Source organism: Parus major, chromosome 3 (genome assembly GCF_001522545.3).
Source record: "Parus major isolate Abel chromosome 3, Parus_major1.1, whole genome shotgun sequence".
In the NCBI taxonomy this organism is placed as follows: domain Eukaryota; kingdom Metazoa; phylum Chordata; class Aves; order Passeriformes; family Paridae; genus Parus; species Parus major.
The window spans coordinates 99,277,134-99,301,026 of NC_031770.1; the positions used below are offsets into that span (position 1 = coordinate 99,277,134).

Here is a 23,893-nt window from a genome sequence, read left to right on the forward strand (position 1 = left end):
TCTTTAAGTTGCAGAGTACTATTATTATGACTTAGAATATTCTTAACTTTAGTTTGAAGTGTTTTCAAAATTCCTTTTTATTTTTCTTGTCTTTTAGGAAAGTATCAGGCAAGAGTTCTGTCTGAGAGCATGCTCAGTCCTTCAGACTACCAAAAAGAAGTTAACTATCAGCTGGTCACAGGGAAGGTGGAAACTCTGGGGTCCTTCTTTAGCACACTCTGCCCAGGTACCTAACAAGTTGTAAAGAGGCATGTTTCCAAATCCCTGAAACTTTTAAGTCTGAGAAAATACCTTTGCCCATTTCCTTACCAGAAGCAAGACACTTAGAAATACATGAAAAATGCAGGAAAAGCTGTGAAAGTAAAGTTGAATTGAAATTCCTCCTAAAAGTGTCAGTTTCTAAAATCCATTGGTTTCATAAAAATAGGCCAGCAAATAGCTGAGCATATTATTCTTAGTTATGCAAATCCATCCTTATATTATGTAAGTCCCTATGCATATGAATGTATAAAGTCTTTTGCCCTAAGCATTTAGTCCAGAATAGATCAGAGCTATTTTATGAAAGGTAGGATTTTCCCCTTCAACTTACCATACTTTGAACTTGATGGTGATGCCTGGGACAGAGGAAAATTGCAGAGGGACAGGGTTACTGGATCATTCTTAGGTGAGTGTACTGAGAATTACTACAGGCAGGATTATCTGGGGGTAGATCAAACCATGTGGAAAGTTAAACTGTACCTTACAACTAGGGCAAATGCAGCATATTTGTCACTTCTAATGGGATGTCACAGTTTTATTTCCCATTCACATAATGTTGGTAAATAGATCACAAGAACCCTTCTGAATCTGTCATTATATTTTGAGTGGTCTCTTAAGGGAATCTCATTTTCCTCAAATCATCTTGTAGTTATGTATTGTTTATCTTAGTGTATTCAAAGTATGGTTCTCAAAATCAAAGAGAACCATGGAGAGTCACAGAAAATCATAGAGTTGTTTGCTGTTGCTATTGTTTGAGCAGAACAAGTAAATGAGCATCCTAAAAATAGTTCCTAGCTATATTCACTGGCCTGCTCTTCACAGGACAGACCCTGCCTCTCTGAGCTCACTGCAGACATACTCAAACATCTTTTTAACTGCTGAGAAAATACTAATGTCTGGGTCAGGCATATTGTATTCTCTGCATAGCTTTCACCTGTAAGTAGGGCCCCTGCTCTACAGAAATGGGTATGTTTGCAGATATGCAATACTTCAGTAAAAAATACTGTGCTTGTTTCAGCAATGTGTATAGCTACAAAACTCACATTTTTCTTCTGGCTGTATTAGAAATTACTTTTCTTTCTGTCTCTCAAAAATGTTAGAGTTTTAGAAATGTTTATCAGATTTTTCTCAACTTTCTTGTAATCCTTGTTAGTGAACAGTATGGACCTATGGTCTGAACATAAACTAAGCCAGTTTCATGTTTGTTGTTGCTGGTTTGTATCAGGGCCTTGAGGGTAATTTTCTACCACATTCCATAAATGTCCTAGCTGGTCTGCACAGATAGTTTGTCATTCTTTGATCTGGTTTTCATTTTACTAGTGATAATCTGTAAAAACAGATTTAACAGAAAATATGAAGAGGGTTCCTGTATAAAACAGCCAATAAGCCAAGGGCAGGATAGCTAACAAATAAAGTTTTTAAGATCTACAAGACAAAATCAATATGAAATGCAGCTATTAACATGAATGTTTATTCCATTATCCCTTCAATTTGACAGAGGGTGACATTGATCTTTTGCTGGAGAAATTTTATCAAGAAAACCAAGGACACATATCTTCATCACTTTCTGCTTCAATAAATAAACCAACAGCAGTGAATGGAGCTGGAACAGCTGTGTGTACAAGTGAGTAAGGAGGATCTTCTAAAGAGGTGACAGAGTAGGGCACTGCACCAAGTTCTGGGTGCACAGTTAGATCGCTCTGGGCAGAGCCCAGAAGGCAAAGGCCCTGAGGCAAACAGTAACTCATGTCTTGGAATATTCAGATTTACACTGATGGACATTGTGCTTCATTCCACTGGGTATTGCAGTGTTTGAAGCTGTAAGTCCTACTTCTGTGGTAACAGAATGCTATTGTTCAAATTCACTCTCAGGTCTCAGACATGGGAACAAAATGTCCAAATTCAGAAAGATTTTGTTGCATATTCTATATGGGTTTTCATAAATGAACTCCTGTAAATAAGCAAAATACTTTAAAGAGTAGTTCAGTCATTCTTTGCCAGACTCTTAACATTTTGCATCAGATTAAGCTTTAGGCATATATCTAAACAGAATTTTGCCTTTTTCCAGGTTATGAGATTGAACGACATCAAATTCGTCCATTCCAGCTAGCAGTGGCTCAGAAATTGCTGTCTCATATTTGCTCAATTGCGGACTCCAGCACTCAAAATCTTGATTTGGGTTCCTTCGAGAAAATTGATTTCTTGATTTGTGTTCCACCCTCCGAAGTGACTTATCAACAGACTTTGTTTCATCTCTGGCACTCAGGTGCTCATTAGTTAGCTTTATTTTAGATTTACACAACATTTTTAGATATATTCATGTCCAGAAATACTGACACTTGTTCCATTCTTTTAGGTATATTATTAGAACTTGGATTAGAAAAGGAACATCTTACAAAGCAGAGAGTGGAACAGTATGTTATGAAAATAGATGCAGAAGCCCAAATTAAATTCAAAGTCTTTTTACAAAACTCTATGCAGAATCCACACACACTGTTTGTCCTAATCCATGATCATGCACACTGGGATCTAATGAGGTAAGAAAACTGTAACTTGTTTTTAGAGAAGTTATTATTATCTGCATTATCTCTCAAGATTAGTTGTCAGATTTATCCCTTCCTTCATCTTTCTTTGCATCTTTCTGGTAACTCTGGCTCCCTGTGCATTGAATAAACATGTTTTAAGGTCCTTTCTGACTTATTCTTACCCTGCTTATTATACTGTGCCTCAGTGGAATATTTCAGCTTTTTTTGCTCCCCATCCTTATTTACTTTCAGCCACAGCTATTTTTTTCTTTGGCTGTTTGTCCTTTGTTCAGAGGAAAGCTTCCTGTGAAAATATACAAAGCTCCTCATCCTCTGTTATTGTCCTCTGGGCTGTAAAATTTGTAAAATCTCAGCCCAGTGAGTAGACAACTAGTGAGCCAATACTGCTACCTAGTGTTTTAACAGATTGTAAATTTCCCAGTTATTTTCTATCCAAAAACAGTGATATGTAAGAATTGAAAGCTTCTGTGGATTTGTAGTGATGCCAACTAGAGTTCTGAGGGAAAGAGAGAAGTTCCTGTCTGGTGTTCACCAAATTCCCCATCAGGTTACTTGCATAACTCATTGCTTCCCTCACAGAGCTCTGTTTCCATAAATTCCCAACAAACTGCCTGCTGAGAAGTGGCACTGCCTTTGCTGTCTGGTTCTGAGGCTCCTGGGGAGGTTGGAAAACACGCTGAATTACAGAAACACCAACATATTCCAACTTTGGGACCATGGCAGTGTTCTGAAACCAAAAACTGTGGAATCTTGTTTGTGAATGAAGCGAGGTTTTACCTTTTACACTGTTTAACAATGGTGACTTTCAATCAAGCTGCATCTGAGGGTTTCCCATTCAGCTCCCCTGTCTTAAGAACTTACATGGACTTTTACAGCTGTCCCAGACTTTACTGTATTTATTCATATAACATCCTTGAGTGGTAGGGAAGTACCTATGTTGCTACTGAACTCTGTTTTATAATCTGTTTTATAATTAAATTAAATTTATAATTAAATCAGATTAAATTAAATCTGCTTAAATCTGTTTTATAATTATGTATCTAATAAAGATACATAGGCAGGTAAATGCCAAAAATTAAATAACATTAATTTGGACTGAAATTTTGCACAGGAGCAAGGAATTGACTGTCAGTAATCTGTGATACTGTGATTTGCTCTAAGAATAATTATTCTTTGCTTTTTGTCTCTTTTTCTATCATAGTGACTTACCATCTGTAGTTTTCTATTTTGATTTTTGTAGGTTAGAATTATATTTTGTTAAGGGGCAGCACTAACTGACCAAAGTTACTACGGTACTATGTGTCTGTTGCTAACTGCCACATCAGCTTCCTTTCCTCCTTTATCTCTCATATTCTGGTAGCTGCAAGGGGTTGCTAATTTGCTAGTTAGAGATCCTATCAGACTCACAGAAATTTTTATTTGCAGTGAAATAATTTACATCTTTTCCTATCCTCCTGTGCAACAATTTCAGGGTAAAAGAAGAATCCCAAATTCCATTAACTTCCACATCCAGGTTTAAGCTATTCCACTGGCACAAATATTCCCTTTTGCTGATCACTTTGGAGAGTTTTGGGTTTCTTTTTTTGCAGTGCTATGCATAGTCTTTATCCTCAAACAGAGCTGTCGACAGGACTTGTTGATAGACTGTTGAACTGCAGGGAGGTGAAAGAGGCACCAAATATTGTGACCCTCCATGTGACTTCCTTCCCCTATGCGCTGCAGACACAGCATACTCATATCAGCCCTTACAATGAGATCCACTGGCCTTCTTCATACAGCAATGTAAGATGGATGCTTTCAGGTGCTTTTCTGAGCTTTTTAAAAGTTATTTTCCATTTTCATACTTGATGAAACTGTGAAGTCCCCATGATTTTTGTAAATAAGAGTGAAGTTTGAATGACATCTTGTTCAATCTGTGGCAAATTCATTTTTCCTTTTCTATACTTTCTCACTTTCTTTTTCTTTATTCCTTTCACATTTTCCATAAACCTTAGTAGCTCTGCTAAAAATTTTTGAGCTACATAAATGGAAATCATCTTCAGTTCTCTCTCTAGTGCATTACTGCATAAATATATGTACATACATGGGTTTTCTTCATATGTGTGCATATTTATTCCATATAGCTGGTCTGTCTGTGTATATGGATATGTGGGGAGAGAAAAAGAAAAGGGGAAAAATTGGGTCAAATTTTCATTCTCTCAAAATAACTAATTCTATTTCTTTTTCTTCTTGTTTTAATATGTCTGAGTAGATGTATGTTTATTAGAGAATGTGATTGTAAGTATATCAAGATACCAGTGGTTAATCACTCGTAAATTAATTATTGATAGACTTTACCCTTATATATTTACCCTTATATTTTAATTGCTTCATTGCTTTAGGGTGTAGATTTATACCATGAAAACAAGAAATACTTTGGACTGTCAGAATTCATTGAGTCCACTCTCTCTGGACATAGTATTCCACTGCTTCGGTACGACAGCTCATTTGAAGCAATGGTCATGGCTTTGGGAAAGAGGTATGGGGCCCCTATTTGTTTAACATGGGAAACTTAGGAAGTCCTTTTTAGGGCCTTGAGTTATTAGCTAGAAGCCCATTTTATATATATATATATTTTTTTTTTTACTTCTCAGTGTCTTCCAAATCATTTACATATGCAAGGCATGTCACCTGTTCTCATTTTCTCTTATGTATTTCGTGTATACTGGTCCTGCAATGTTGAGGCTCTCTCTTAATATGAGCATGCACACTGCTCAGCCCAGTTTACAGTGTGTTCCTGCTGTGACCTGTTACTACATCTGTATTATAATAATCTAACATTATATCATCATATAATTTTAAATGTGTTTTCACTTTTGCTCAATATTATCATTTGCTGACCCTGGCTGATTTTGATTTTGTGTATACTGCACTTGGAACACAAAGAGAAGTTAGATATATTGCTGTGGTAGGTACACATAAATCAGAAATAAAAACTTCAGATCAAGCCATAATCAGCTTTCTGAGCAATCCATAGCAAGCACTCTTTTTCCTGTGGACCTGGGTTTCATTTCTGTGAAAATCAGAACACACAAAGCTATTGGACATCCATAGATTACCTTTCTATAAACTGGGGATTGAGACAGGGTGTAGCTGGCCTGGGGAAGTTGGAGTACTCATTGGTTGCTGCCTACATATTCTGTCCTCTTGAGCACAAGGCAACTGAAGCCTTTGAAAGAGTAAGTTGGTTCAGGGCTTCAGAATGAAAACAAGAGAAACACCCAATCTCTCCCTGCCCCTTAAGAATGGCACACAATGAATAATACTATTCTTATTGATAAGAATGTAGTTTTGATTGATGATATTACTGAGTGCCTCAGCTAATATTCTGTGATAAATTTTGTAACAGCAGTGAGGTATGGATAAATGAAAGTGATGTAACATTACTGGAGTAAGGTTAGTATATCTTTATGAAGAGAAACGAAGAGACAACATCAGTTCTGATTGTGAAATGATGCCTTGTGAGTACTGTACAACTGCAGTTGATGAGATTCTGTTGTATAGTAGATATGAAGGATCCTTTACAGGATTCTTCATAACTCAGGAGAAAATCCTGAGTTAACTGTATTTTGGAAAAACAGCTTCTTCACCTCAGCCTTTAATACTCTTTAATTCACCATTTCTTTCAGGTTCCCCAGATTACACAGTGCAGTGATAAGGACTTTTGTCCTCATCCAACACTACTCTGCAGCTATGATGGCAGTGTGTGGTCTTTCTCAGATGAAGAATTACACCTCAGTTGAAACTCTGGAAATCACCCAAAATCTAATAAACTCTTCAAGACAATGTCCTAGTGGTCATGGCCTCATGGTAGTGTTGAGAATTCCATGTATCCCGCTGGCTGCAGTGGCATATGAACGTCTGTACAATGTAAGGGAAAGACTGGCCCTTGAAGATAACTTTGAAATAATCTTGGGAAATCCTAATTCTGGAATCACAATCGGGAAGCACTTTGTGGAACAGCTAAAGGTAAATTACAGAATGGCATGTGCTGGCAAGCTTCATTAGATGAATGAAGATGGGAGATTAGATTAGATGAAGGTGGGGAGACTTTACTGGTGACAGTTACAGTCATGAGCTGAAGTGTGGAGTCTTAAAGTAAAAACAAAACTGCCATGAGGACCATGACTTTTACCTTTTACACATACTGTCTGTGTCACCTTTCCTGTCCTGCTTGTGGTTAATGCTCAGTGCAGTATTAACTAATATGCTTAGCACTTGACTTCCAGTAGCAACCTTCAGAAACATTGAAATGCTTTTGTCTAAAGGGACTATAAGGAATACATTAAAAAGCCAAGAAAAACGTTCAGTTATAGCTGAATTTTCTCACAAAAACACCACAGTGCAAAAAGAAGATTCTATCAGTGACTAGTTGATAGTTAAATTATTCTTGTCACCAGCAGGGGGCAAGAGGACCGATGTGCCTGATCAGTGATGGTAGTTACGGATCCTAGAGCACTCTGGTGTTCACAGCTTGGTATTTTAGGTTTCTGAATAATTGTTTGGTTTATCGATAAAAAAAGCCTCCTTTGCTTTTCATGAAATTACCATCTTCTGATTGCAAAAGCAAAAATGTATTTCCATTCTAGAATGTTGTGTACATGGTATACTGTTTACTCTGATCCAATACATGTCAGATGAAGTCATTTGAGATCCAGAGCCTAATGCTGATCTCATTCTGCTGTTAATTAAGGATCACTTATTCGGGAAAGTAATTTCTGAATCACATCCTGATTATGTTCTCTGACATGTATAGAGGGGAACAGGTACAGATGTCAGAGGCTGAGTTGTTGTACTGTTGATCATACCACAAATACTCCTTATCTGCAGATCAGTCTTACAGCAGAAAGGACTGACTGGTGAGTAAGGTAATATGGCCTGATGCTGGGCAGTCAAACAATATATAGATTTGTCAGATTTCTCATAAAGTTACCAGGAAAACTGATAGCTTTAGGGAAGAGTGGGAGACTCCAGAGTGTTTTAAATAGGGACAGTGGTGTGTATTGAACACTTCCAACTTTCTCCTGTTCATCTAAAGTGAAAAAGTCTCATTTCTAGCTAATTTTCTTCCTTGGACTCAGACATCCATACATTATCTGCCTCAAGAAGCCTCTGTATTCTCTTCTCTCCCCCAAAACACCTGCTCAGCTTTACTCTCCCTTGTGCCATATTTGCCATATGCCCTGGTCTCAGTGCTGTCTATGTAGCTAGGAAGCAGGGAGGCTTTTCAGGCTGGAACATACTGTCCCAATGTCCTCAGACTAACAGCAGGCAGATTGCTGCCTGCAGTGCTCTAGAAACTGTGAGATCTGTCTGCGTTGAATTTGGCTCTGCTGTGTGGCTTCTCTTCCACTGTACAAGTGGGTTATTATAATGGATGATAAACTATGTATTTCTGTATTTCTGTCTTTTTATTTTATATATATATAAAATATATTTATATATAAATTATTATATAGTTATAGAGAAGTCAGACATATAGATATGTCCAACAGGATTTCTCTACCTTGTACAGATCTGGCAGAAAATTGAGGATGTAGATTGGAGGCCTCAGACCTATTTGGAATTGGAAGGTTTGCCTTGCATATTGATATTTAGTGGGATGGATCCACAAGGAGAGTCTTTGCCACGGTAAGAACATCCACTCTTTTCTCAGTGGCAGAGTTTTATCCATTGCTTATCAAATAGCTAAAGATTAACAATGTGATTACTTGTGTGAAAGGAAAACAGATTTCAGTGTCAAGGTATTTCTTTGCCATTTTTGGGGCAGTTTTTATGTCATAAATACAAACTACATCTTATATAATAACTTAAAATAATAACTTATAATAATAACTTATAATAAACTTCTGTTTATAGCAAGATGTAAATAGCTCAAAAAATATTATGAGAGTTATCCCAGTTTAGAGGAGAGAATGGGTATGTTAAAAAAAAGAAATAAAACTGCTTATGTTTCTTTGGTAGCTGAGAAATCTGCATGGATTTCTCCAGGATGTGTGGAGAGATCAGTGCCTTCTGGAATGGTAGCTGGAAGCCAGACAGGATGCCCTGGGGCACTAAATGCTTTTGAATGTTCAAGTGAATCCTGTTCTGTGTGTGTTAGGTTTAGAATCCAAATGATGATTCTTTTTCTTATGCTGATGCTAATGTTCAGTGCAGTAAATTAGGTTGTAGAACTGGGTTAAGAGAAAGAAAAGTGTACGCACCACTTACTGGTAAACTTATTAAGCCCAAAATACTATGTTCTGTCTCATCTCTTGTTGAAGCAAATGGTGAAAAAATTCCCCTCTGGCTGTGTTTCTCAAAGAGATAAGGCAGTAGATTACAGTGAGTTTTCATACTAGCTCCTCCTGTTTCTCTCCAGATCACTGAGATACTGTGACCTACGCTTAATAAATTCATCTTCTTTGGTACGGACAACCCTGGAGCAAGAACTTGGTTTGGCAGCATACTTTGTGAGCTCAGAAGTTCACACAGAGAAAGCAGTTGTGAATGATGTGTTAGAAAGTGACCCAGAGAAACTAAGCAGTACTGACAATGAAGATGAAGAAATAGCAACAGAAGGTATTGTTTATTACTGGTAATAAAAGAAGCTGTAAAATGATTGAAAACTATTAGCAAAACCAGAAATGTATGGGTGAAGGTTTCTCACTTTATTCTTTCTGAGTGAGCTCTGCTCCTTAGTTTTGTTTAATCTCCTTGAACCTCTGTTTTCTTAACCCTTCTGCTGCTGCTGCATTCTAACTTCTTGCAGTTCTACTGCTGCCTCTGTTATCTGTGTTTTCTGGCTGCCTCCTGTGTCCCCTTTGCTCTCTGTGTTCTGACAGCCAGAAAGTGGAGCTCAAGTAGGAACACCAGGTGATACTCACTGTTCAGAGGACCCTCTGCACTCTCCCTCCCCAGCAGGGAAGGGTGTGATTTGCTGTCTGAGAAGCAGAAGCAGTGACTGCATCCCTACCCTCAGGGCAGTGGCAGCTCCAACTAAACTGCTCCTGACTGCTGCCTTTGAACCTATGCTTACAGTGATGTCAGCGATGAAGATTCCTTTCAAGGAAACAGCTGAGTAGTTCCTAGTTTGTAAGGCGTTAAATAGTATGGATAGAGAATATATCTCAGCATAGAAACTTGAGTTCTCCTTGAAAATACCCATGAATTCAAACTAACTGTGTAGAGTTGGCAAATTCATCATTTCTTAAGAAATCAATTGAGAACATACAAATAATTTAAAAAGCAATAATTTACCCAGAAACAATTCTCTCTTTTTTTTTTTTTAGTTATAATTGATGGGCATTATCAGTTATTTATTAGTTCTTTACACTTTTCCTTACTGTCTATTATGCCTGTGAAAAACAAAGGATTTTTATCCCTATAAAGTGTTTAAATCCCAAACAACTTGCCTTCATTTACTTTTCTATACTATGAGGAGGAAGAAAGACAATTACTCTTCACCTAAGAAGTTCTTACTGAAAATAGCAGAACAAGCCAAACAAAAATACTTTCTTTAATCCTTTTCTTAATTTCTTTAATCTTTACTCTTCATAGAGGAATGAAACATCTGAGGTCATATTCAGACTGTGTTCAATAGAGGCCTGCCTCAGATGTGATGAGTGCTTCTTGCGATGAGTAGTTCTGTCCATTTAGTTGAAGTATGATGAGACTGTATGTGATCTGAGTCAAATGGGCTCCTATGTTGTCTGAGGCTGCTCTCCTAGTCCATGAAGTATGGTATGATCATTAGATTCCAATTCAGAACATGTGAGATTAGGCTTAAAGTCTAAGTTTTCTGATGGCAGTGCTTATGTCTCAGTTTAGCACGTTAAACTGTACAGAAACAAATATTTTAACTTAGAAGCCTGAGCTAGGAACCTCAAGTGAATGGCCCTGATGGTCATCAAACTGAGGATTTTCACCACCAAAAGATGAGATATAATCTGGCCATTAAGTCTGTGTGGGGTAGGAGGTAATTTCATAACATTCTGACAAAACAGAGCTTGTTGCCTGCTGCTTTCCCTGACACTGGACTAGCGGGGAATGTAAGACATGGTTTGGAAGAGAAATCATGGTTGAGACAGGCCTAGATATTACCAGCTCCAGGCTGCAGCACTGATTTTTGTGAAGGTATTGCAGCTCAGCACAGGTAAAAGCTATGAATGCTAAAAACCATAGGCTGATCCAATATTCTGTGATGGGAACTGGAACAGTGTCAGGATGAGGACAAACCCCACACAAACCCTTGTGTACTTTTCCTTACTTTGACAATACAGCTGTAACTTGTGACTTACAAGCTTACCTAAATTATATTTTGATTTAGTTTTCCTTTACTAACATTCATAAAACAGGTTCTACTTCAGAAAAGAGAAGTCCTATGAAAAGAGAAAGATCGCGTTCCCATGACTCTGCATCTTCATCTCTCTCTTCAAAAGCTTCCAGTAAGACCATAAGATTATCTCTTTCATTTAATTAGGACATAAAAGGGACCTTAGCTTATTAGATAAATAATAAAAGGCATAAATCAGGTTTTTATAAGGCCTATTTTAATGGGATCACTTAAGATGACTAAAAATGTAGGGATTAGACTTCTGAAAAACAGGAAATAGGAATTTTTCTTGCTTAAAAAATTATTATTTCATAGGATGCCCAAACTAAGTACTTTTATGTGGCCTGCCCACGACTCTTGGCCCTCAGTTCATCTGTGGATAAAGAAATCTTTTTTCCTTTATTTTCTTTCTGTGCCCCTGGACACTGGCATTCTGAAGGATGTCACATTGGTGTTACTTGCAACTATTCACAGTGCTGGTGACACTTTTGTATTTGTTGCTAATGGCTTTTACTGACTACTTTAGATTAATAAACAGAGAGGATAGCTTACTCTTTCTTGTAACTACTGACTTGTGTTGATTCAAAATGTGGGGTTTTTTTGAGAACCAGCATGGCTGTTTTTACCATGAGAGGAAATCTGGTTTAATCTGTGTTCAGCCTTAGGCAGATATTTCTCATACCTTGATTCCACAAGCAGTTCTCCATCTACTTTGAAGACTGAAATATTTGCATGTCCTCTTTCAACTAAGCATTAAAGATGCTCAGAACCATTTAATGTGTTAAACTGTCAAGAAATCTTAATAGTAAAAATACCCCATGACAATAGAGTAAAAATATACAGGTTTCAGAAAATCTGCAGTTATCTGTGGGGTGTATGTACATCACATATTCCCAGCCAACATTCATGAGTTCAGTATGTTCTCTGAGATGACCCAAAGCTGTATGGTACACTAATGCATTAGGTAGGGCTTGAGGGCTGCCAGGTCTTATTAGATCAGCCTAAGTGCTGCAGTGACACAGACATGAGTGTCAGAGCAGAGCTCTCAGAGGACTGTTTTTAGCTATCAGTCTGAGTAGACATTTCTGTAGTGTGGTGGGGTAATAGCCCTATTTTCTTCAATTTTCTTCAATTTATTTAAACAATGGTTTCAGTAATGTTGTATTTGTCTTGAGTGATTAAAGTATCCAGTGAAAACCTTAAACAAGGAAAGTATGAGGGGAATAGAGGACAGGACAATCAGTGTCATCTTTCCTATGCACTTCAGGACTTTAAAAGCCATTTTCTGCATTGAAATGAATACTCCAAACAAGTCCAAATTATGGCTTCCTATATGAGGAAAGTCAAAGCAAAAAGAATAGCAAGATTGCAATGTTTGCTGGACAATGTATTGAGAGGATTATTTGTTGTGTTTTTTTTAACTGTGGCATGGACTAGATAGCTGCACTGTGTTGAAATAAAAATGTTCTTTTAGTTACAGCATTCTGCACTGAGTCATCTCCTCCCCAAGCCCTAAGTAACAGCGCTGAAGAAGCTACAAACAACTATGAAAGGCAGAAGCAGAAAGTAGACAAGGGGGCACAAACAACAATCAGCAAACAGTTGCCACCAGTAACTGAACAGCTGGATATGAAACAAAATGTAAAAAGTGCCCAAGTCTCCATCACCTCATCATCCTCCTCACCTTTCTCCTCCTCTTCTTCCTCCTCTGCACCTACTCATAACTCCTTCATTCTACAGACGTCTCAATGCTCCATGACCAAAGCATCAAAACAGCCTCCCATAGTCTTCCTGCCCAAACTGGTTTATGACATTATAACTTCTACAGACAGCAGTGGACTTCCCAAATCCTCTTCTCTCTTGCCTTACCATTCTGTTATGTGGGCAAGTTCTTTTCGTCCTCTAATGAGTAAGATGATGACGTGCACGGAGCAGTCTCTGTACTACCGCCAGTGGACAGTTCCCAAGCCAATCCACATGGACTACAACAACAGAAATGAGGGAAGAATGGACACCTTTCACCCAAGGAGACTGCTGCTGAGTGGGCCACCACAGGTGTGTAAAAAGAACAAGGTATTATCATTGATTTATTTTGTTTAATTTAAACATAATCTCAGAAAAAGGTATTTAGTTTTTATTAATCATACTTGAAGGTTTTTTTTTTTGTAGAGAATAAATTACTTATATTTTATTTCCTAATCTGTTCTAATAAAAAATATCTTCCTTTCTTTACTGTTATCCTGAGTTCCAGTACAGATAAGCTGCAGCAATATTCACTTTGTCAGTCTCTCTCCATTAAAATATTTTAAAGATAGTTTTCTCAGGAGATAGATTTAATGTTTAGTTTCAGTTTGTTAAAGTTGAATATGCATTTACATTTTAAATAAAGATAAAGGATCTTAACAAATCCACTTTCTTATGATCAATGTGAAAGCAGCTGGGAGTTTGTAATTAAATTATTTTGTTTCCTTTGCACAGTAGACAGAAGTAGAAGCTGTTGTAAATAATACATGCAAGAAGGCCAGTTCAAAGTAGCAGAGCCATATTTAAAAGATGAGTAGCTGACCCAGGAGTTTTTACATTACTTTGAAAATAGATATGGAAATGGGTCTAGTTCTAAGAAATGAATTCTCATGTAAATTCTCTAGAAATGTTTAGCACTTATCTCTGAGCAAGGTATCTCCTAGTTAAGTGCACCTGTTACAGGCTAAAGGTAGTATTGTGCCTCATGTTTTACTGAAGTATGAAGCAACAAGATAGGAAGAGGCAATGTGCCTGCTGAGAGCAGATATATTTCCTGTGAACCTCAGAAGTCAAACAGGATAAATGCAAACCCAGACAAAGATGTTTCCAGTTACTGTAACATCAACCCAAAGAATTAATCCAAAGAGTTACTGAATTACCTTGCCACATAAACCACTCTTTTATGCCCATCCATGGCAAAAAGTAACTGCATATTGCTCTGTTAAATTATTGTTTTCCACTGCATACCTAAATACATGGTGCAGAAGGGTAGAAAGAGCATGAAGGAGCTTTTCATACTAGAAATTCCCACAGATGTTACTCTGATTCATAAAGGATTCCAGAAAATATTCTGATGATCAGTTTTTCACTGTCCTTTCCTTTGATCTAAATAGTTTGTGTTTGCCAAATGTTGAGGTGCTATGTGACCAAGAAACTGAATTTCATTCTCGGCTGCAGCATAAAAATGAATACCATCTGGAGAGTGATGTTAATTTTCGTCCCCAAAAAAACCCACAAAATGACAGGCTGTAACAAAATGACAGGCTGTAACTTCTGTTAGAATTTTATATTGCATTCAAATCAAAGCCATAAAGATACAATTCTGAAAGCCACCTTAAACATTCAGATTTGCCAATAAGAAATGATTTCTTTGGTATTCTCTTGTTTTTGGGTCCCAAATATAAATTGTGGTTCTCAGAAGAGTCATTCAGAGACTTCCAAGAGCATACTACACATGGTGAGAGGATTTTGATGTTTCTCACACTTGATATTTGCAATTTAACTATGATCAAACAGGCAGCTTGTTTATTTGTCAGCCCACTTTTCACTATCAAATCTCTCTGTTTTTTTTTCCAAGTATGGAATAGGACTCCTCTTCACCCTCTGTACAGCAGTGAATTTGAAACTCCATTTCTTTTTCAGCTTCACAATGCAAATTATTTCCCAGTGTTGCATTGGGTCCTACAGTTGGATTAGTTCCTGAAGGATGCCTTTTATATGTTTATTCATTTTATATTACTCAGTTCTTTCTGAAGAATATACCTGTTTCACACAGAACAAATTCTTGCACATCAAATTAAGAATATCATATCTTCTTCCAAAGTATAAAATTGTAGGGTTATATATTAATTTAATGGAAGTTTCCATTTATTAATCCATAGAAATCTCTTAATTTATTTCTATTTTCATGGAAAAGCCCAGCAATTTTTCTACCTTTACTATTTTAACCTCCCAAAGTACTGAAAACTCCTGTAAACCAAACAAACAGCTTTAAAAGTATGTGGATTAATTTAAGGTATAACAATGTACTTCTTGAAGGGAATAGTAGCAATAAAATATGCAGAAATCAGAATTATCCTTCTCTTTTGAAAATAAATAATTTTCCTTCCTGAAGTCGGCTTTATTCATTATTTTTGGTAATATTAACATTTCACATGGACTTAATACTTACTGCATCAAGAGGTAAAGGTGGGAATGAAAACAATTATTAGACAGCTCATATCTGAATGTTGGTAACATCTCAACCAAAGTACAAGACTGTCAGAGTAGTATCTTCCCAAAAATCAGTAATTACTTTTTTTCTTTATCATACAGTGATTCCTTTACTAAAATTTAAATCAGGAAGCAATTTTCTGGTTAAAATGAAAAATACTAAATCAACAAAGCAGGAAAACTAGGCACACTAGAGAATCAAAATTGCAATTCTCATTGTCAGGGAAATTAGTAACAAAATATGTTCACCCTTCTCTCACAGAGATATTTTACCCTATGTACTGGTCAAAATATTTTGCTGGAAGACTTGATGCATTTTTGCAAGGACAGTTATGTACATTAGAATGCAATAAATGCCTTATTTTTACAATAGGCTTCAGGAAATGCAGCAAAAACTGGCTAGGTATGGAATAATTTCTCTGTAAACTAGCTCATGTGATCAAAATGAAGCCATTGGTTTCTGAATATAATTTAATATGCATCACCATGAGCAATAAATATCATATCTACAGCTCAAAATCTATTCCCTGATGCACCCACACAAATGCCTATATAGAATTCTAAATTCCCTCAAGTATTTTTTCTTCAGAACATTCATGTTAAAGTTCCCCAAACTGCAAATGAAGGTTTCATATGTTTGGTTCTTTAACTGGATTTTAGTTTGTAACTAGCATTTTCCTGAAGCGTGGAAGCTGCTGGTGAGCACAGCTCAGTCCTGGGAACCACATCCAGGGAATGAAGCAAACATGTCTTAAGACACTTCCTGAAGAAGAAAACTGCTGCCCCTATTATTACTCTACTTTTATTAAAATCTCATTACAATGGGTATATATACCACTCAGCCTATGTAAGAAAAATATTAGGGAAATATTTAATATATCTATTATTAGCTGTGTTTTAGAAAAATGTAGCATGTGGAAACACGGAGAGGAGCCATCAACATTTGACCAACTGTCAACTGATCATCAGCATGTTTTCTGCAAATCATCATTGATTCACAGGCCACAGTTTGAAAACCACTGTCATGGTATGTGAAGAACTGTCTTACCTGGAAATTAGAATAGAAAAGCCTTATGGAATTATTTCCCCTTTCACCATATTTCTTCACATGTGAGGCCTGAAATCAGATGATACTTTATACCAACATATACCATGAATAATTATGTACTTGTAGTGGTCCTGGTGTCTGGCATCTGGAATAAGTTAAAAAAGGAAGCTCATTACTGTTACAGCTTCTACAACAACACTTTTGGATGTTATTCCATGAATGCATGGATGCACACAAGCAGTTTATCTGATTGAAATGTTCTCTCAGATTCTTAGTTGGTTTTCACCCTATCCTTGATATATACAGCGAGCAGTGTTCAATGGTCAAAATCTTTGGAGAGCTTTTCCGTCCTCTCTGGTAATATATGTCTTTGATACTAAAACTAGACCCTCATGTACATGGCAGATTTTCTTCAGGAAAGACTTTGAATTCATATTCCTTTCTCTTGCTACAGCTACACTCTTCACAAATGAAGAGCTGCGGAGTATATTCTTAGTATTTTATGGCTCATATAATACCTGGCACTAAGAATGAAAATAGAAATAAAACCCTTGAATCTCATCAGGTCCCAAATTCCTTAGTTATCATCAGTTTTCACAAGATTTGAGATTTTTACTTCTTAGTCTTCTGGAATTTTCTTCTTCCAAGTCTGATTCTTCAGACTTCTAGCAGAGATAGTTTCACTCTGTTGAAATACAGATTTTCTTTAATTTTTACCAAACTCAGGTAGACAGGAAAAAGTTAGAGTAATACTTCCATTATTTGGGAATATTCCTCCCCAAGTACTTATCTTACAAAGCATTGAGCAGTGCCACACATTTGAGGAACCTTTTTTCTGGAAAGTAGAGCCGTTTGTCATAGTGGCCCCTCTCACGTACATTTTGTTTCAGACATTGTAAAAATGCAGCCCAATTCTAGGTTCCTTCAGTCTTTTAATGTTTGCGACTTTGATATCCAGAGCAGAGGCAGGATATGGGGAAAAAACCCTTGCTCAGAGCACTTCCTTACCAGTTGTTGTCATTCTTAATTTTTCATTCTTAGCCCAGAGTCACCAGTTAGGATCAGCACAGCATGGTGCTTGGCTTCCCTAAAGCCATATAAACTTGCAGACCAATCAGGTATCCACTTTAATTAATTATTAATTTAATTATCCACTTAAAATTTCTTTTCAGATCTTCTATTTGTTGCAGTTAGGAGATGGAGGATGGGCAGATGCAGGGCTTTATGCTTCAAAGGTGTGCATATCCTGCTTGCAGGATCTCTTTGTAGCTACTTACTGTTCACAAACTCTTAGAAAAAGGGGTAGTGACAGATGGGGCAGGGAGAGATTTGGAGATTTGGAAGATTTTGGAATATATGGAAGTTGTAGCTTTTGATAGCTATTCAGTATTTTCAAACAAAGACTCTCTGTGCTATTCTATTTTGCCTAGAGATGGTATACGTAGAAAACACTACAATTAATTTTAAAGGTGCATTTAGTTATCTGGATATGCTACAAGTTTACTTGTTTAAGATCCTTCCTTTCTGGAGTAAGTGTCAATTGTAAATGAGAAGTCATTAATTTCTCATTTTCTTTTTGAAAATCTTCTCAAAATGACCTGAAAAAGGTGTTCTCTTTTTCACCAGTTCATTTACTGAGCAGCAAATGCAGGCAGATGTGCTAGTGAATGGAGTCTAAATATGAATGCTGCATGTGCTCAGCCCAATCTCTGTCCTGGCAAACATTCTAATAACTTGGAGATATTCCTGAAAGTTCTCAACAGCTTTTTGCATACAGCATTGCTCATATCTAGCAGTTCATAAAACTCACAGTACTGAATTGGAAACTTTTAATGTGACAGATAATGAGATTGGGTAAGGTCTGATGCATGAAATAGCCTAAGTGGATGCATTACAGTTTAGTCCTGTAGCACTTGTCATCCTGTGGTTTCCAGCGTTTTTGACTCATGATCCTGGAGCTTTGTGTACACTTGAGCTCGCTGACTGATGCTTTTCATCTCAGCATCTTGTAGCAGTAGCTTCATCACTCCCACACACATTGTGAAAAGCCATTGGCAAAGACTGGACACCCAAGGAGAGAAAAATACACACATTTGATAGAATAAAATTTTAATGCCTATCAAAAAGAAAAAGTAAGGTTTTCAGCCTGTTGTGCTGTTGACAATTCTAAGTATATACTTCAAACAGATGAAGAATTAATTTTTATATAGATATCTAGTATCAAGGAGACAGGTGTACTTTTGATAAATGATCTCTTGTTTGAACTTAGGAAACTGTTAATCTGTTAGGCTACCCTGTGTTTAATGAAAAGATGATTAGAGGCACTTTAAAAGAGTATGTTCATAAGAGAATAAAAATATAAGCTCAGAAATGAGGAAAACAAGTGAAAGTATTTTCTTTGTTTGCCTCAGATGTGGGAAAATAAGATAGTTTTGTTTTAGCTCCTCAATCAGTAGCTATTGCAGCCTTGTCCCAGGGTCAGAGGAAAACGTCTCATTAGTTTCAATGGATTTTACATAAAAAACAAAACTGGGAGTTAGAAACATCTGGTCCATGGGCTGACTATAGTCCATGCTGTCATTTCCTCTGTTCAAAGTCACTTTTTTTCTCTGTTCTTCCAGGATGACAGAGAGTTGTGTGCTGACATTTGATTCTGAACAGGGATAATGAGACCCTTATCCACCCTTTGCAAGCAACTGTTCAAACTGCAGTCTGATATGAAAAACAGATAATGAGCTTTGACCAAAAAAAATGTCTGATCTTTTGCTTCAAATTTAAAGCTTCCCTTCTTCAAATGTTGATAGTAAATGGTTTTTTTTTCTTGTCAGAGATGAAAAATAGTAACTTAATACTCTGTTTACCAATTCCAACACCCTATGCTTCTGACATATCCTAGCAGTAATGGAAGTGAAACTGGGTTTTCAATTCAGTAGTAATATAGACCTAATCCAAAATGTGATGCCACTCTGTGAAATCAGACAATTGCTGTCCAATATGTTGTAACTGATCTACCTGATAACTTCCTTGTACAGCCCACACACACACAATCATGGTTTTCAAAGCTGCCTGCTTAGACATGGCCTTGTTTACCTGATGTTATCACCAGCAAACTACATGTGAAGGACAGAAGAACCCACTGAGTAAATCATTGGCTCTGGCTTATTCTTTCCAGCAATACTCTTGATGTAGTGAAGTGAAAATTTATACAGTCTGTTGATGGGGTAAAAAAGAAAGGAGAAAGTTATGTTCTTAAGAAAATTTTAAAATAGGCTTTTAAAAGGTAATTTTAAAAGATTGGAAGGGAAATAATGTATTTTCAGCATGAGGTGGAACAGGACATTGTGCACATACTGTGTCCTTCAGCAATGGTAGTGGCCAGCAGAAGCTCTCTCAGGGATGTGTTGCCACTTCTACTCCTCAGGACAGTCACTGTACTTCAGTAACAGGCAGTGCACCAGTAAATCATGTGGAAATGAAAGGGTTGGCATAATTCTTTAGCTGTCTTGTAATTCGAGGTTTATTGGTACATTTTATGAGCTTTGTTCATTGTTCATTGTTCATTTTAAATGTTCATTGCCTATGTAGAACCTATAGCATCAGGAGAGAAAATTCTTGTGTGTGGGCTGATAACTAGAACTGTGATATAAAATGTGTTTTCCAGCTGGGCTCCTGCATAGAGAGAATAAAATTGTTCAACATTAAGCTTTTCAATTATGCCAAGGAATATACAAATAACAAGGGTATCCAAGCACTGAGTATTAATATTCAGTTTCATCATAGCTACAGTTTCCAAATATGTGGAAAATTAACATGGTGAAAAGCAAAAGTTTATTTTTATTTTTTTTTCTAATTTATATGTTTACAGATAGGGAAAACAGGTGCCTATCTGCAGTTCCTCAGTATTTTGTCCCGAATGCTGATTCGACTGACAGAAGTGGATGTTTATGATGAGGAAGAAATCAACATTAGTAAGTTCCTGATATAGAAATATTCTGAAGACAATAGAAGATTGTTATGCTAAATTGAAATAGAGTTGTCTGTATATTCTAGGCCTGTTCTATCCTAGTCACCTTTGCAATGACTTTATTTAATTAATTTACTTATTTATTTATTTAAATAATTTACATTATTTAAATACTGTAAGAAAAATTTTCTGTGATCTTTCATTGATACTTCAGAATATTTTATTATTTTATTCTTCATTTAGAATTTATTCATATGCTCTCTAAGCAAAGAACATACCTCTATTTTTTGATAAAGAGAAAGAGATCAACAGCATTTATGTATATTAAATGATATCCAGACATTGGTTTGCAGTGTAGAATTGGAATGAACTTTTGTGGTAAAACATATAAAAGGAATCATTGAAATTTTGGCAGATTGATACCATGAGGAGCAATATCATATTTTCTCATTACTCAAGACTACCTGAGGGAAGGAAGTTTCTGCTCTCTAATACCTAATTTTAGTCCAGACTTGCTTTATTTAGAGTGTATTACTCTGTGTTTCCAGATGTATTTCTGTAGGTCAGATAGGACATGAAGGTAATTTTTAAAAGGTGACATGAAGATAATTATTAAAATGTTGAGTTGTATTGAGGTGCAAGGTACATTTGTGCAAAGTTTTACCTCTTGGTGCATAATAATATTGTGTCATCAGATTAATGAAAGAAAAAATTAAGCAGGAATAATAGGTAAAACCTATTATTCCTGCAAAAACCACCTATAGCAATATAAAGAGCTTTAAAATTTCTGAATTCTTATTTTTGATAATACCACAGACATTAAAGAAGAATCTGATCAATACTACCATCAGCCTGGAGATATTTGGCCAGATTTGGAGACATTTAGGAAGATGCCTTTTGACTACACCATCCATGATCCAAAGTATGAAGATGCAAGTCTGATTTGTTCAAAGCTTCAGACTATAAACAGTGAAGGTTAGCATTTTTAAAAACCTGATTGGTATACATATATATGTATTTATTTGCTTTTAATGTGAGAATCCTGTTAAATTTTTAAGCAGAGTTAAAATACCAGAATTTTTTTTATTAAGTAATAATAAAAAAGGTTTCAAGTTTTCCAGATGAAATACTAGAATATGACCATTATAAATTTCTTATGGGATATTATATAGACAGTCTTTCATTATAAAAGCTCTAATTCCATAATAAGTTTGTGTAATTGAGTGATTTTACAAAGTAGCTTTGTTCTGCTCTGTAGCAATGCAGTGATTTATGTGCATAAAGTTAGTTTTGTACTTAAAAGTATCTATATGTTTATTTTTTAGGTTTTAGGTTAGGTTTGGAAAGCATGAGGTGAACATGCCCAGATCTGTATTGCTGGAGTATTGATGTGTGAATTAGTCCTCTGAATTAGCCAGCTGGACACACACAAGCCCATGGGACTGGGTAGCAGGGAGGAAACACTGCCATTCAGAAAGGCCTTGGCAGGCTGGAGCAGTGGAACCTCAGGAACAGGACCCTGTTAAACAGTTCACCAAATGTGCCCCTTGCACTTGGGACAGAATAATTTTAGTCAGCTGTACAAGTTTGGGGCCAGCTCTGTAGACAGCAGCTTTGATCAAGGTGACTTGATGGTCGTGGTTGGCAATAATGTGAACATGAGCCACCAGTTCTCCACTGGGTTAATGGCTTACTAATAATCTAACAACAGCTCAGGGGAAGTGATTATTCTTCTGTGATGGTGACTCTAAGGCCACATCTGGGTATTCTGTTAAGTTTTTGCTTCCCGTTATGACAAAGACGTTGACATAGAGAAGTGAGGCCAGTGAGCACCACCAAGACGTGAAGAAAATTGGAGTGAATTTTGTTTGTTTCATCTGGGGAGATCTAGCAGGTGCATCTGGATGCTGTCTTCAACTTCCTGATAGGAATTATAGACACAAACTATTACAGATACACAGCATAATGACAAGAGACAACAGACACAAGTAGCAATATAGAAGTTACAATTAGATTGTATGAAAAATATTTGCAGAGTAAAAATGGTCAAATCATGGAGCAGGTTGCCCAGAGAGATCATGAAAACTGCACTCCTGGTGATTTTTAAAACTTAACATGATAAGGAACAGCTTTGAGCAACCCAATCTGATGCTGAAAATCTGAATGTAAGATTGGATAACAAAGTCCTTTTCAGCAGAAAATACACCTTATTTTCCCTCAGACTCTCACAAAGGGGATCCTTTGAAAAATATGGATATACACTAAGGAGCAACATCACTAAACTGCCAGATTCATTCCACATAATCTACTGTGATGTCTGTCACAGAATGGCAAATGGTATAAGGCTCTTTTTTACTATTTATTGCTTTTGTAAGCATTCTACCAATAATAGCAACAATGAAAATTTTAATAAGTCATTGCTTACGTCTCAGCCTTATGTGAAATCTGTACTGAATTATCATAATCGTAAATTTGTAGATAATTCCTTTTAGTTCTCTTTGCTGTACATAGCAATTTATAAAACCTACTGTACTTACAATTAATTCATAGTTTGTTTTGTAGGTGTTTTACGTTGCCATTTTTCCTGGAAACTGATTTCAGTGACAGAAACAGTCTGTCACAAGGGAATACATTCTATCCATGAATATATGTTACATTTAACTTGTTTCTTTTCTTAATAGACAGGTCAGTGAGCAGGAGACAGGAAGATATGTACACGTGCCGACAAACAACTAGGATGAGATTGTCCAAGTATGCAGCATATAACACCTACCATCACTGTGAACAGTGTCATCAGTATATGGGTTTCAATCCCAGGTACCAGGTAAAGATTTCTGGATGTTACTCTGCAGATCAGACACTGGAGCACACACAACCCAAACACAGTTTGTGTACATTCACAGTATTTTTATTGCCTTAGAAGTTGTCTGTGTGTACGCACACAGCTGATTTACAGATTTTGTTATTTCTTGAGGATTGCCTGCCTTGACCAGGCTGCTGTTTGGGGAGATCAGGGGACCTGGTCTCATTTACACTAGTTTATTCAGTGCTGTGATCTGCATGTGTACTACCAGTTAAAACTACTTTCCCAGTAAGCTTTCCACTGGGCTTTGCTCAAGTGGAAGAGTTTGTGCCTGAGTAACTGCAGCAGGTGCTACTTCTGATACAGAAGTAGTCCAGCACAGAGTAGTCTATGTGTGGTATACAACTTGCTTTTTTACTCAGAATAACCCTCTAATTTCTTGCCTATTATAATGTGAGGAAGAATGTGTCAGCAATGCAAATACTGGCTTTTATGTGCCAGTACTTCTGAAAGCCAGGAGGGCTCTGTAAGTATTGGTACCATCTGCAAGACAAAGCTGAAACAACGGTTTCAAAAGAGGGATCATTTTAATGTGTATTTTTTTTAGTGTAAGCTCTAGCCTAGGGAACATTGCTTAACACTTATGAATAATGAATTTAAATATAATGCCATACAGTAATAT

At 36.7% G+C, this 23,893-nt stretch overlaps 1 protein-coding gene across 2 annotated transcripts in view; it reads left to right on the forward strand.

Moving 5' to 3' along the window:
• GREB1 (growth regulating estrogen receptor binding 1) overlaps positions 1 to 23,893 on the forward strand; it is an 85,558-nt gene that overhangs the window by 50,420 nt on the left and 11,245 nt on the right. For both annotated transcript variants that reach the window (XM_015623344.3, XM_033513068.1), the window contains 14 exons: positions 98 to 226; positions 1,757 to 1,882; positions 2,327 to 2,524; positions 2,615 to 2,795; positions 4,394 to 4,586; positions 5,186 to 5,322; positions 6,473 to 6,812; positions 8,359 to 8,474; positions 9,208 to 9,407; positions 11,183 to 11,272; positions 12,635 to 13,215; positions 20,310 to 20,412; positions 21,225 to 21,383; positions 23,090 to 23,232. In XM_015623344.3, coding sequence (XP_015478830.1) covers positions 98 to 226; positions 1,757 to 1,882; positions 2,327 to 2,524; positions 2,615 to 2,795; positions 4,394 to 4,586; positions 5,186 to 5,322; positions 6,473 to 6,812; positions 8,359 to 8,474; positions 9,208 to 9,407; positions 11,183 to 11,272; positions 12,635 to 13,215; positions 20,310 to 20,412; positions 21,225 to 21,383; positions 23,090 to 23,232 — 2,696 coding nt within the window. The remainder of the gene's footprint in view (positions 1 to 97; positions 227 to 1,756; positions 1,883 to 2,326; positions 2,525 to 2,614; positions 2,796 to 4,393; positions 4,587 to 5,185; positions 5,323 to 6,472; positions 6,813 to 8,358; positions 8,475 to 9,207; positions 9,408 to 11,182; positions 11,273 to 12,634; positions 13,216 to 20,309; positions 20,413 to 21,224; positions 21,384 to 23,089; positions 23,233 to 23,893) is intronic.